General features: G+C 53.6%; 7 protein-coding genes across 7 annotated transcripts; 5 read left to right on the top strand and 2 right to left on the bottom strand.

Moving 5' to 3' along the window:
- Window positions 1–265: 265 nt before the first annotated feature.
- Window positions 266–529, top strand: PG994_001413 (uncharacterized protein; the record flags this gene model as incomplete). The annotated part of the gene is made up of 1 exon (XM_066852822.1): window positions 266–529. The coding sequence occupies one exon, from the start codon at window positions 266–268 to the stop codon at window positions 527–529; it is 264 nt and encodes an 87-aa protein (XP_066720963.1).
- Window positions 530–1,157: 628 nt separating this feature from the next.
- On the top strand, window positions 1,158–1,382 carry PG994_001412 (uncharacterized protein; the record flags this gene model as incomplete). Its single annotated transcript, XM_066852821.1, has 1 exon — window positions 1,158–1,382. One exon carries the CDS (start codon window positions 1,158–1,160, stop codon window positions 1,380–1,382), a length of 225 nt encoding a protein of 74 aa, XP_066720962.1.
- A 2,286-nt stretch (window positions 1,383–3,668) lies between these two features.
- Window positions 3,669–3,878, bottom strand: PG994_001411 (uncharacterized protein; the record flags this gene model as incomplete). Its single annotated transcript, XM_066852820.1, has 1 exon — window positions 3,669–3,878. The coding sequence occupies one exon, from the start codon at window positions 3,876–3,878 to the stop codon at window positions 3,669–3,671; it is 210 nt and encodes a 69-aa protein (XP_066720961.1).
- A 1,390-nt stretch (window positions 3,879–5,268) lies between these two features.
- PG994_001410 (uncharacterized protein) lies at window positions 5,269–5,800 on the top strand (the record flags this gene model as incomplete). Its single annotated transcript, XM_066852819.1, has 2 exons — window positions 5,269–5,415; window positions 5,501–5,800. The coding sequence occupies 2 exons, from the start codon at window positions 5,269–5,271 to the stop codon at window positions 5,798–5,800; spliced, it is 447 nt and encodes a 148-aa protein (XP_066720960.1).
- A 1,333-nt stretch (window positions 5,801–7,133) lies between these two features.
- On the top strand, window positions 7,134–7,676 carry PG994_001409 (uncharacterized protein; the record flags this gene model as incomplete). Its single annotated transcript, XM_066852818.1, has 1 exon — window positions 7,134–7,676. One exon carries the CDS (start codon window positions 7,134–7,136, stop codon window positions 7,674–7,676), a length of 543 nt encoding a protein of 180 aa, XP_066720959.1.
- Window positions 7,677–8,855: 1,179 nt separating this feature from the next.
- On the top strand, window positions 8,856–9,507 carry PG994_001408 (lovastatin nonaketide synthase; the record flags this gene model as incomplete). Its single annotated transcript, XM_066852817.1, has 3 exons — window positions 8,856–8,962; window positions 8,993–9,162; window positions 9,206–9,507. 3 exons carry the CDS (start codon window positions 8,856–8,858, stop codon window positions 9,505–9,507), a joined length of 579 nt encoding a protein of 192 aa, XP_066720958.1.
- A 3,976-nt stretch (window positions 9,508–13,483) lies between these two features.
- PG994_001407 (uncharacterized protein) lies at window positions 13,484–13,844 on the bottom strand (the record flags this gene model as incomplete). Its single annotated transcript, XM_066852816.1, has 2 exons — window positions 13,484–13,706; window positions 13,828–13,844. 2 exons carry the CDS (start codon window positions 13,842–13,844, stop codon window positions 13,484–13,486), a joined length of 240 nt encoding a protein of 79 aa, XP_066720957.1.
- Between the last annotated feature and the right edge of the window lie 54 nt (window positions 13,845–13,898).

Here is a 13,898-nt window from a genome sequence, read left to right as displayed (position 1 = left end):
AGCTGCTGCTGATGTCCTGGAAACTCTGGCGGAGCAATAACCGCCTCACGTCACTGCATTGAGAATAGCGTTTCGCCAGAGATCAAGATCGAGTCTCCCGTCTTCAAGACTGACACACCCGACTTTCGTGACGTTCGCGAAGCTGGCCCGACTATTCTTGATGATGATGACAAACTTCCCCCTCATCTACGAAAGGTTTCGAAGCCCAAGTCAGCCAGAACTGTGGAGGCTAAGCCCGCGGTTGTCGAAGAGAGCACTGAGCGCGATGCACTTGAGGAGGAAGTCGCCGTCCATCCCAAGCAAGCAGGGACCAGGGGAGAGAGATAGTCTGCGCCGCAAGGCCCGCCACGAGACTATCTACATGGCCGTCGTCGAGGAGATCAAGCTCCTCCGCTTGGATGCCCAGCTCCCCAGATACCGGGTCATCGTGGCCGCCGGCCACTCTCACCTTGGCTATGACGCTGACGAGGAGGAGAACAAGGATGACAGCGGACGGCCAAGACCACGGGGGACTGCTGTCGCAGTTTAGGGGACGAGCGGCTGGCCTGGAGGAGCCAATCCGCCCCAAAGCACCAGCTTTCCCAACTGGGACCCATCCTCGACACCAAGCGACGGTGATTCGAGGCTGCCAGCCACGGCGGTTCGAGGTTACCAGCGATGGCAGCTCGAAGTTGCCGACCATACCATCAACGAATCGTTTGTCGCGCAGGCTCAAGAGGTCGCCCTGTCATCCTCCCTAGTTCAATAGCAAGAAGCTGCGGCTGCTGCGGCCGGCGTTAGCCAAGGCACAACTGCCAGCCCTGGTGGCATTCATGCAGACAAGGCCGTTGCACGACTACATGTCCTCTTGAGTATGGCCAATACAGGGACGTACTGTATATAGACCGCCGAGGCCATGTTACACTATTGGTGTTCGTCGTTGCTTCCGGATTGGGTAGTATATTTCCTCAGGGACGATGTTCATGGAGCTGCAGATGGTCTATGCCAAGAAGCTCTAGTCGCTCGAGAGCAGAACGAATCTCTCAACCAAGCAGAGCCTCCAAGCACCCCTGACCGACAGGGCTAAGTCCCCAGCCAGGCCACTCCGGCAGTTGCTGCCGCTCCCTCGTCACCGAGATACTCGGTCGGGGAAGCCCGAGTTCAACGAGGCGCTCGCCATGGGAAACTACCCCAACATGAAGATGGGATGGCACAGCGACGGAGAGAAAGGCGTGGGCCCGATCGTCGCATCCGCCTCGTATGGTGGGAATGCGACCATGCAATTTTCCATGAAGAACGGGTACCTCGTCGGGCATGGCGGACAGGGAAACGCTTGGGAGTTCGACACCATCCTCCCCGGATGCATGGAGGAGGACAAGAAGAGAGCGTACCAGACGAGGTGAGACTCTGGCAAGTATCCCGCAGACAAGTACCAGGAGAAGTTCAAGGCTCTCAGTAACACCCTCACGCCGCCCAAGACAAGAAATCAAGGCGCCCCAGACAGGTGAAAGAATGACCTTGGTCATCTCTTTTTGGACTACCAGAAACGCATTCGGTCATGTAAGAAGAAGGTTTTCACACTATATCATCCTGGCAGAAACGCAGTTCAGCCCAGCAGAAACGAAAGGATCGGAAGAGAGCCGGGTACACTCGATGCAAGTACTGGTCCCCTGCTACTTACCGGTTCACGTACCATTCGAGAAGTCAGTATATCATAACAAACTCATCACGTTATGCAGTTCACTAACATGTTTCCTATCAGTCGCCGGCAATGCACCATCTGTCTTCGGCTCGATTAAACTGCTTAAGAGAGCCAGGAACCCTAAGAATAACGCAATGTCCCGCAGATAGTGCGATTGCCCAGGAGTTGATCCGTGCTATTATTTAGTTAGAGACAACGGCAGTCGCTAGTTGGATGGAATAGTTTCTAGGCAGTGAGATAGAAAAAATGGAAGTTCATGCTATACATGCTAAATATTCCTCCTGGGCACGAGGCTAAACTGCATCCATGATGTGATGTCGGGTGATTATGGTGTGTTACTAAGCAAAGATTGGACAAAGGACAATACTAACGCTGTGTATACGACAGGAATCCGACAGAATTTTCTGGTTCTGGGGCACCCAGACCCTCAGGATCGAACCAATCTTGAGCAAAGCCTTATGGGTGACCTCCCCCGTAAGAACGATACGGCAACGTGCTTCAGTGGGTGACCTGCCTGGGAGACCGATACGTGAACGCGCTGCATACAGTGCGACACGGAGCCAGCCATGTCGTGCTCTCGTGCAGATTCTGCGGCTTCGAATGCACCAAACGCTGGGCTCCCACCGCCAAGAAGCTACTTGATGTCCTAGCACTGCCATCTCAGATTCCAGGAACCGCGATGAACCAGCACAGCCGAAATCGTCTGATTCCAGGTATCCCAGCTACCTTAGACCACCAAGTCAGGAAGACTTCCCCACGCTAAATATATGGTTGAACCGTGAATCACGAAACAAGCAAATAGAGCCAGGCATGAGTTGGTTATATGGATAACGCCGCGCGCCAGTTAATTACACCCAAACCCTCGTCTTCGTCAGCATCTGGCCACTCCATTGTGCATTGGCTTGGTCATCATCAGCAAAACAAGACTCACCAGGATGCAAGCTCACTGCGGCCTGTAATCAGTCGCCACTGCTGCGCCACCAGTCTTCTCCCGTTCTGTTTCTACCCCTACACTTCATCCCGATCGGCAACAAGGTCATATAGATGGACGCAAAGCCTCACGATAATGGAGACGTTGCTGAGATCCATCCAGCCACGGTCGCAACAGCACAGTGGCACCAGGAACAGCAAAGATTGTTTCTACACTGTAGACGACATTCTGAAGCCCGTTCAATGTCAATGCTTCCCAAGGAGTTTGCTTTAATATCTGGGAGGACAAAGGCCAAAAGGCCAAAAGGCCATTCGCCCTGGCTCTGAGCCACTCGGCTCACAACCCACGTCTTTGGTCCGCGAACCGATAAAGCCGCCCTTGCCATATCTCTCCCCATCATCGGCAGCGACCGACTCTCTATACCGTTCACATATCTTCCTGTTAGCCTGCTTCTTCTGAGCCGGACGCAGCAAGTGATACAACATCTGGAGTTATATTTACTCCTTCGGCTAGCTCAGGGGGTTCTGAGCCGATTGCACGGGAACCTTCGCATCAGCAACCCCCTGTTACGTCACCCGTTGATGAGAAGAGCAAGAGCGGGATCAACAAGAGATTTGCCCGGAAAGCGTGGCCTCAACCCCGGCCACCGTAGTGCAGGATCAACCGGCAGTACCATCTCCAGAAGAGAATGCGGGACAATGGGTTACAGTTGCCAGAAAAGTAAAGATGAGAGGGACTGCGAAGCGGAACAAGTCCGGAAAGCAGACATCAACATCTACATCTTCCTCTCAACGCACTCCATCAGTCGTATTGACAGTCAAGCAAGAAGAAACTGAGGGACAATGGGTCATGGTCGTTTGCCCCTCCGTTCTGCTTCTACCCCTATTCACTATCACCGATGGCTTCGGTTTTACGAGCCTTGTGCCTACACCGAGTAGGTGTCGGATTCAGATGTTACCAAGTGTTAGCTGGTCATTTGCGTTACCGCATTCGATCGTGCCTTTCGGATTTCGCTGAAAAGCGAAAAGCCAGCGAGCGCATTAGCTGCATGCAGGATTAGAAGTACTGGTCGGTCACGATGCGGAGCCAGTTCCCGTTGGCGAGTTCCAGGTGATGGAGAGTCTTGCGACTCGTGTGGTAGTCACGACTGTATATACTGAAGGATGGACATGCCTGTCGATATCCTGTCAGAACGATCTCGGATTCGGCCACCCCGTCAATTCGGACGAACTGGTTTACAGTGAAGTGTTCCTTCTCGAGAGACATGACAATTTGGGGCTCATAGTTCCGCAGGCCGTACTCGCCTTGCCTATGGCCAATTAGACAAGCTACGGAACAGAATCAGAATTCAAGCGAGGCGTCGTCTGCCCACAACGCGGTCTTTGTAGCCGGTGGGTTTATTGGTGGGAAGTCTGGGGGCGCGGCTTGGTGGCAAACGAAGTTGCTGGTGTCCCCTTCTATCATCACCAAAATTAGATGGCTGATGTAACTGTGAAGCTGTTTGTATCGCTGGACCCCAGATACGAATGAGCCACCAAAATTCTGGTCACGCGCTGCGTGATCATGTACCACGATCTCAAGGGCAAGCCCAATGACTACGATAGCTTCCCTGAGGTCAAGTACATCACGGACAAGGAGGTTGAAGAGCATGCTGCTCTGAACCTCCATCGCAAGGACGTCGATGTTCTATGATGCACCCCGAAAGGCTCTCACCTCCGTTAACTTTCATTACGCGTGAGGGTTTAACACCCAAACACTCGCACAAATGTTCGTCGAGTCCGTGACTGGACCATGGATACCATGCGCATTGCCCAGATAAGTCACATAAATATTATCGACTATTGTCGATTTAGATAGACAAATACATGAAGAAAGATTGCTAACTGCCATGAAACAAATAGTACTACCACTTGCTGAGTGACAAGTAGCTGGCGCTCCTAAACGTCTTTGTTAAGACTACCCTGGAGACTGGTACCGGCCAAAGAGGTTTTGGATGCGTCTACTGCTTTGCACCGAGTCACATCCCCTACCTGACAATGTCTTCAAACTGGGTCCGCCCTCGGATAGACTGGTATCCATACCAAGATGACGCCGGCGGCGTTGGAATCGTGGCATCCCTGGCGTTGTGTAGTGACCGGACCGCCACCGCCGAGCAGGAGGACCTAGGAGGCTCGGACCGTCGCTCCTCCCCGATGGCGACTTCACGAGAAACAATGGGTTAATGTTGCACGATAGAGAGCAACAGATGATACATAAAGTGATGTGTATTCGAAAGAAAAAAAGTGACAAAAGAGAACTGCACTCATGGTGCTATATATATATATACACAAAAAGAACAGCTAGCATAGCACGCTAGTCCGGAACAGGGGGTGACCCCTGTCTACACTGCGACAGTTAACACAGCGGCACTCGCGAAAGACTTCCCTCCAATAACGAGATTTACCAAGGCAAGGTCTTGAAGCTCGAGAAGGTGCTCAACCATCGAACTCTGAGGACACCGTCAGCGTCAGCAGCTAGTCGACGAAGGCCAGCAGCACCACCGCCTGAAACAAGCGCAAGCAGGTAGACACCGACAGCAACGGCGACGACATGATCGACGGCTCGATCGACGACTCGATCAACGACTTGCCCTCAGATGCAGGAGCTGACGCCGGCGATGATGACGACGAGTTCGACACCGCCCCGCCAAGAAGACCAGGACGATAATGCCGGACCCATCAGCGACATCGGCTCTCTTACCCTCGACGACGACGCCGTCGATACCGTTGATACAATCACCATCAAACCTGTCAAGTTGGAGCTCGTCATGATTGACTGACTTGGATATGTATATGGCACCTACGTCGACGTCCCCGCCTGCTGGATGTACCTCTGGACCGGGGAGACAGGCCCCCAACCTGCACAACGAGGAATTTTTCGCCGCTATTGCTTCCGTCTCGGTAATCGGCCAAGGTTTCTTGCAGTGGCACGCCTCGTCGCAGATCGTATCATACGGGCTATACAATGACATCGCACTCGTCATTCTCCCTGTGGGCGACATTGGAATCGCGTTCCAGTGTTTGCGAGAAGTTATGCTGAAAGGCACTTACAACGCGACCGTAGCATTCGACGTGACAGGCTTTCAGTCTGGGCCAAAGAAGCTCCACCGTACTTCATTGGCTAGCATGTACGGCGACTTGAGGTCATAGCCGTCTTAGTTCGGGGCTAGAAGCGACTTGTCGATCTACACCCGATCCTAATGCCTAAAAGACAAGTCTTTGTGTTCTAGGACGGATGCCTAGTTACTCCAATCGGCTCCCTAGTTATTCCAACCTGTCTTTTGCTTGGGTACTTTTGGAAAGATGGTTGGCGGTGGCAAAGATTGAAGTTCAATCCCCTGAGCAGCCCGCTACACCTAGCGGCACTGATAGAATGGGACATGACTCCTCACCCGTCTTCAAGGTTTAGTGGCATGAACGCGCTCTAAATGAGAGCGCTTTGATACGCGGATCGATCCTGGATGGTAGTGGCATTCTCCAGAAAACAGCCGATTTCAATGCAGGCAATGTTCAGACCAGCCCAGTCCATGTACTGGTCCTTCCCGACCACCTCGGTGGTAACAATGCTGAACGAGCTGCAGTTCGTTTTAGGTTCTTGAACCAGAACAAGTAGCAGTAGCAAAATCGTGTTTCATCCGCCAACAGGAACCGACGCTGGCCTCAACTAGGAGAAGTGCACCACTGAAGACGGTGTCGTGCCCATTGCCTGGGTTAAGTGGTCCCAGTCTCGACGACGTTGATCTTCAAGGACTGTACACGAAGATTGTCAAGTCGTGTGGCTGCCGTTGCTTCGCCCATGACACGAAGCTTACAGGATCCGACGATATGGGATATCTGGGGATTCTGATAGGTCTAGATTGACTAGAGCACTTGGGAGGCCGGGAGAGCTTTCGCTGATAAGAGAAAAAGCAGCGTTTTCCTTCTTCCACAGTATGGATGGCGTCATCCCCCTCCCACTGCAACAACAATGGGTCGGACGAAGTTAGGGCCTACAGCCAACTTTTAAGCTGCGAGTCGCTGCCACAGCTCTGGCGAGGCTCCCCCTCAAGTTGAAGCAGCCGCTGTCGCCCTTTTATGCCGTATCTGGGTTGGACTTAGCACGAGCAAGTCCGTGTCCATCTCGAAAAGAAGGCAGAGAAGCTGAAGGATATGTTGTGGCTGAGGCGGATCTCGTGGTGGATCTTGTGGTGGCCCGGAGGTTGATTTCAGGGACAGGTTGTGTTCAAGATGCAATGACCTGATGAAATTTCTTGATCGGAGCACGGACATTACTCGGCAGGGTGCCGGCATGCCTGAAACGAGCTCATTCGAAGAAGGCCAATGGCAGTACCGCTCGCAAGCAGCATGGTTCTTCAAGTGATGCCATTCTTGGTGAGCCCAGGCTTGTTGGCCGCTATGAGATTTCTCTCGGGATGCACGCCAGTGGACGAGCGTGGACAAGCCGTAGACAATCCCCTACACCAGGATTTACCAGGCAGCAAGAATGCCGAAAAAGGCAGCAACAAGCGATATCAACAGCGAATGCCGAAGCATGGATCCGACTGCAAACGCTGGCTGGGGCGACCCGTCGTCCAGCAATGCCTACATGAGCAAGCCAAGTGGGGATTCTTTCCTGCTGATGGCCCTCTGCGAGACTCTGTTCGAAAAGAGCTCAACCAAGGAGCGCCGTGAGAAGGCCGCTAACCAGCAGCTGCTCCCCCCGCCTTGCCCCCTCCGCCGTATTGGGGTCGTCGTCCATCGGGTGGCGAGGAGCGAAAATGACCGATCAGCATTATTCCCAGCTCTCAGCCCCCAGGCCCAGGACAAGGCTCAGCAAGCCATCCGGGATTTGTTTCAGCGGATTGGCACCCGGCAGACAATCAAGGTCCCCATCCCCGTCCAACTAGAGCTCATGTCATTGGAAAGCAGGACTCCACTGTCAAGTCAATCCAAGAGAGCACAGGCGCCCGGCCCAGCCGCCTGTGGGTTTCCACATGCTTTAAGTTCCCCTAAAGCTTGCCAGAAAGGCAGTGGTGCGTCGCGCTAGACGGAGACATGGCCCCGCGACCCAAGATACCGAAGGGGTAAAAGCGAGCGGGAAGGAAGATTCGGTCGTGAACTCAAGGTGGTTCATGAGGACAACGGGGAATAAGGTACGTGATAAAAGATCAGAATGACAGAGATGGGGAGATCAAGGGCTGACTTTCAAACGAATATAGGAACTCGCGATATTCGACTTCGGAAACGCCGAGACGAACCAAGCGTTCAACCGCTCGGGGGTCTCTGTCGATCCGACAAGCCCCCGTTACAAGGAGCTAGCAGCAAATTACAATTACATGCGGGACAGGCGCCTCGCCCTGGCCTCAGTTCCAGCCGGCATCTCGGCCGTGGCGAGCATCTCGGGCACAGCAGTATGTTGGCCAACCACAGATCTAGTGCGCCTTTGTAAGCAGGGCCCAGGATGTTGGCACAACAGGTTATGCTGTCGCAGCACCACGTAACGGCTAGACACCACATACCATCGTCGCACCACGAAAGCTAATTCCTCGTGACGGATTTAGCTTTGCAAAGTTGGTCGAGCAGCGCGATTCCGAGGCTTGCATCCGAGGTTTCTACCGTTTGGGACACGAAGTCGGATTCGCAAGAGTAAACATGACTGAGGCCGCACGGTGCCTTCATCGCCTGCATTGTCTTCTACTAGAGCCACCACGACTGCTGCTTCAGCGGAGACAAGGAGTCCGTCTGCCCGTAGGCTGATCTTTACTGAAACAAGGGAGTTTCCCTCCTTGCAAGTCACGACGATGCAGCCATGTGCGTTCAAAGATTCGACGATTCACTGAATTCTGCAATTCACATTACTATCGTATTTCGCTGCGTTCTGGCAGCCGCAAACGGCAACCAGTGCTCAGCCTGAGGAGCCCTGTGCCTTCCACGCCACTGAACCAAGTGTTACTCCCGGTGTTACGTGTCACTGGATGCCAAGATTAGAGGGATGGGCTGAAAAAGGCCTGTTTTTCTAGCCATCCAGCGTAACGATCGTTGTGGTGCGTTGTGCTCAGAGGTGTGATGTAGGAGGAACGGAAGTGGTGTATCCCCCACTAGCCACTTGGTGGGGTCCAGAACCCAGCATGCCTTTCTACCATCAGTAGAGCCAGTGAGCTTCGTCAAGTTCTGAGGCCAATGGCACTGCCACACGCCAGTCCCATGGCCCTACAAGTGCTAAGCCATGTGGCAGTGCCGCCCGCAAGCAGTACGGTTCTTCAAGCGGGCGCCCAAGACGGTGGGGTCGAAAAATGTGGACGCGATGTTTAGAGGGCAACACGAGGACGAGGGGTAAGACTTGGACTTATTCAACAAGACCAGTTCCTTCGCCGTCATGGACGGGCACCCGGGCCAGGCCAACTACGCCGCCGCCAACATGTACATGAACGGGCTCGCGACGCGGAGGCGGCTGCGCCAGGACTGCGCGGGCTCTGTGCTCAACATCGGCGTCATCTACGGCCTGGGTCTGCTGCAGCGCGAAAGGGCGAGCTGTACGCCGGGCTCGAGCACGAGGGATACCATTGGCGACCCCAGCCTCAGACATGATGATCTTCGTGGACATCGCCAAGCCCGAGTGGTACTACCGCTTCTCCCGCGACACGTCAGAGGCCTTCCTCGTCGAGTGGCTGTCGAAGAACACGTGCCTCGACCGCCCCATGAAGGGCCTGGTCAACCGCCTAAACCGCGACGACGAGGCCCACGGCGGCGCCCGCCGACTGATGGACCATACCGTATACCGGAAACCGTTTTGCGTCCGTCCTAAACCGATGAAAACCGTTTTGCTACCGTCTGAAACCCAGGCCAGGAAAGCAGTGCACAACACTAGAGCCAAATAGCTCTATCAAGTTCAATTATTCACACATTCGCAGATACCTTTGTCATTGCTTCCGCATGGGCATTCTTTAGGATATCTCCTTCTTTCAAGCTTTCTGTCGTGTCAAGGCACAACCAACTGGTTAGTCTGCGGTACGGACCAACGTGGTAGGTTATTTCGCCCTCGCCTCGATCTTCTTTAGCGGCACCTAACTAACATATGCGCCAACAGTAAGCGCAAAGCAGGAAAAATCAGAAGAGTCACCAGAACGTTCAGCCCAGGGAGTCGTCAAGTACCCCCGGGTAGGGCTCGAACCGTCGACCTGTGCCTATGAAAACCCCCCGTGCCCGGGTCACGGTGTCCGAGGAGGGCGTCCCCCTTCCCCCGGACCGGGGTTTTCTACCTCCCCTTCGACTTACCACTCGACCAACGCGGACATGCCAGCCTATTGACCAAGTGAGTAAGTTCCCGGTTCGGTGAAAGAACGAGCTGTAACCAGGCCTTATAACCCAGAGCTCAGCTTCACCCCCCACCCCCTTCCTGCCACTCGAGATTAGCTAACCTCTTATTATAGTTGGGTAGGTAACCATTCGCACCTGGGTCTCTGGCAACTGTGGTCAGCTCGCAGAGTGCGCTACCTTTGAACCATGAAGGATGTTTCCACAGCCGCAGCAACTGAACTGACCGCCAAGGCCTGGAGGGAATATGGTAGCTCAGCGAGTAGGTTGGGATGGCTCTGGGTTGGACTGGCTTGCGAAGATGCCACTGTGGCACCTACATATGAACTAGAAGTTTTGTAGGGAATGAAGACTTCGTTACACAACCTTTTGTCATGAATTTGTGCCACTTACAGTGATTTGTAGTGTCCTGGGATGACATTAAACTCAACCACGGAGTAGCACAACGAATCCTCAACTGCCACGCCGGCGGCTGCTGACACTTTGCACCGCAGAGTAACAAGAGCTTTCTGGGTTGACTTGGCGTCAAATCGAAGTTGAAGGACCATAAGAAACCTATCCTAGGTTACAACCTTTTCCGACGGTCATCAGAAAGGATTAGGTACTAATCCCCAGCAACCAAGAAGAAGCTCTCAACAGCGTTGGCGACATCGATGTTGCAGTGTCTGCTTGTGTACCAAATTGTCTACCTTGGGTAGAACTGAAGGGCGTGATTGAAGTAAGTAGGCACTGTCGCTTTCCTTTCCTAGTAATGATGATTGACCAGAACGCAGAGGGTATGTTTGATGCGACGACAAGCCTTGTATCCGTTTGGATGGAGACCTTGTTACGACTTTTACTTCCTCTAAATGACCGAGTTTGGATTGATTATCACGGCCAAGATGTATACCGGGCGGCCGCTTTTCCCCGGTATCGTTCTTCCTTGGTTCGAACACTAGGGGGGAACTTACTCGAAGCGTCATTGAGAAGAGTGACCATTTGCGAGCAGTTGACTGCCGGTGGCTACAGCTCCTTTAGGAGTGTGTTAGGCCGGGCTGCGCAATACGGTATACCTACCCTTCCAAGTACTCCGAGTAGTTGGGTTGGATCAGCAACGCAGGATAAAGGAAAGGGCAAGAGGATTGCACAGCCAACGTCTTCCCTATCAGGTACCGGTTCTCGTGCACCTACCCGCCCGAGTAGCCCAGGCACACAAGCAGCTTTAAATCGTTGGCTTTGACAGCGCGGATAAACTCTCTGCAAGGCCAAGCTACTTGGTTGGAAATTCCACCTTTCCCCTCTGAATTCTCCAGGGCACCGGTCCGCCGCATGTCAGGCGCCGAGGGCGCTTGGGTGAGGCTTACGGGCCCTGGAAGAAGGCTTCGGTACACTGGGAACTCCGGTTACACCGGGTACACCTATTCGCCGGAGGGCTGCCGAAAAGGTGACCAATCCCAAACAAAGACGGGGTAGCTCGTGAGCCAGTCCCCCAAGATCGCGACTGCAAATAGGTTCAGAGCCGCGACATACCAACATCCCTCTTCTCTCTTCTTCTACACCCATTCCCACTCAAGCATCATCCAGACAACTGTCAAGATGGCTCCCCCTCAGGACACTGAAAGCCAGTTCCGCTTCCTCATCGCTTGCATCAAGCACTCCACCAACGGCAAGGTCGATTGTCAAGACGGGTCCCGCTCAGGATACCGGTGTTGCACGATTGAGAGCAACAGATGATACATGAAGTGCTATCTAAAGGAAAGTAAGAATACGTACAAAAGAGAGAAATGTTCTCGTGCTATATATAGACAAAAGGAATGGGTCAGTGAGCACGTTACCCCTGCTAGGGTGCTTTTCCTACAACAGAAAGCCAGTTCCGCTTCCTCATCTCTTGCATCAAGCATTGTGAGCCAGTCCCCAAGGATCGCGACTGCAGACAGGTTCACAGCCGAAATGACCTGCGTCAGCTCACGCGCAAGATCGTCGACTCCTCACTGGAACCAGCCAGGCTATGGTGACCACCAAGTGGTGGGGGAATGGAAGCTTACTCGGAGGCTGACTCCAATTGGGGGCGAGGTTCGAGCAGGTCGGAGGCTACTGGAGCAGGAATGGAGCATGATGACCATTTGCGAACAGCGGATGGTGGATACAGCTTCTCCAAGAGCTGTGCGTGGGGCTGGGTCTTACGCCGCCAATGACGTGTTCTGGCAGATATTTGGACTCAGTTGCGTTCAGCCATTATCCAGCAGATGATGGTTATCACGAGATTGCGAACCGACTCCATGGAAAAGCAATGGCCGGTGGCAAGGGATGTGGGTGAACGAGAGGCCGAGCTCTGTTCGCGTTAGGACAACATAGAACTTGCCTAGTATCGATGACTTGGTATGAGCTTCCCAGACCGATAGCCATCTTTAGATTGTGCTGACGGTAGTCGAAGCTTCTCCATGAGCTGTATTGACTCAGCAGGTTAGCCTGAAGAGGCTACGCACTGGCCTCGGCAAGGTCTGAGACGAGGAGGAGGGCTTTGCACATCCTGGCGGGGGCCTCTTCAGAGACTACACTGATCGTGCCCGCGACCTTCATCACTGTCGTCATGGTCTGATGTTACGAGCCCCGGCCACTTGTATGGAAGTATGTGGTACTCGAATGTCTAGACCCCCCAGAGGCGTGGAATATCACCAGCTTCAAGACCTCGAAGGGCGGACTCGAGAATGAGGGCCGCTGACTGTAGCGGTTTTAGAACCATCCTCGCAGAAGAGGGAGGAATGCCACAAAGTGCGGACCATTTGAACTGCATTGGAAGAAGTAGCCCGCGCCCGCCTACAGGAAGGCGTACGCACGCCTGTTAGGGGAGCATCGGCAATTATTCCTGTCTGGGCCTCTGGTCCCTTCATCGAGGATCCCCTGACGTGCCCTTTTGGATTCCCGAGATTTTGAGCTGCACTGGAAAGAGGCGCGGCAGCCGACTGCATGAAAACCAACGCACATCTACCGGTGTAAAGTGGCAGTGAAATCCTTCTCGACGTTGTGGTCCTGATCATCGCCTTTCCCGGATGCAAGTCTTCAAGTGCCAGCCTTTCCAGCTGAAGTAGAAAAGGAAAGAGCTCTCTCCACCAAGAGGGACCTCGCACATCTACTGATTCAGACTTAGTGTAACGTCGTTCTCCAATTCTTGTTCCTAGTCATTGCTTTTCCCTGACGGACTCCTCGGCTGTTGGCCTTTTAGTGCTGCACCAGAAGGAAGTTGTCACGGCACTGACACTAGCAAGCTCTAGCCAACTGAGCCAGGCCGCCCCAACCGGGCAAAGGGACTATATTTTCAAGTCAGCGTCTTGAAGTATACTACAGCTTATTACCGACCCATTGCAGAAGTGACCCTAGAATGAAGGAACACTAGGAAGGAACACTGGGAATGAACCTCGAGAAGAAGCAACCATCTCTCCAGTAGAAGGGCATACGCGCACCTGTCGGTGCAATCCTTTCCCGTCACATGGTCCTCATCATCGCTTTTCCCCTGGCGCGACTACAAGAGCACAGTTGATTTGTTGGTGTCGGAGCTTGAGACTACACAAAGTTGGCGCCGTGGTAGCGGCTGCCGCTGGCGTTTGCGGGCCCCAGTGCCAGTCCATCGCACATCCAAGGGCGGCGTGTAGCCCGATGCCAGCGCGAGGCCTCTGGCGAATGCTTCACGACCGGGCTGATGGCTATATCGTGGCCGCCGTTCTTGATGGTGGAGATTGGAGGCGTCGCCTGGATCTTCACGGCGAGAGTCCACTGGGTTGCGGATCTATATGTCTTGGTCGAGACAGGATGCCATACAACGTTACAGCGATCACTCGCGCGGTGCAAATCGTGCGAAAGCCATGGAAGTAGAGACACAACGTCTGGGCCTTGGTGAACCGACGTACTTGAAGGTAAGTAACATTATGGATATGCCTAATTCGGACGTTATAGCCGGGATACTGATTATCTCCTAGGA

The sequence above is a fragment of the Apiospora phragmitis genome, assembly GCF_038363925.1.
Source record: "Apiospora phragmitis strain CBS 135458 chromosome Unknown utg000002l:1.0-5516284.0:1.0-5523493.0, whole genome shotgun sequence".
Lineage (NCBI taxonomy): Eukaryota > Fungi > Ascomycota > Sordariomycetes > Amphisphaeriales > Apiosporaceae > Apiospora > Apiospora phragmitis.
The sequence above is the reverse complement of the archived record's forward strand: the minus strand, read 5'-3'. Positions and strand labels throughout refer to the sequence as shown.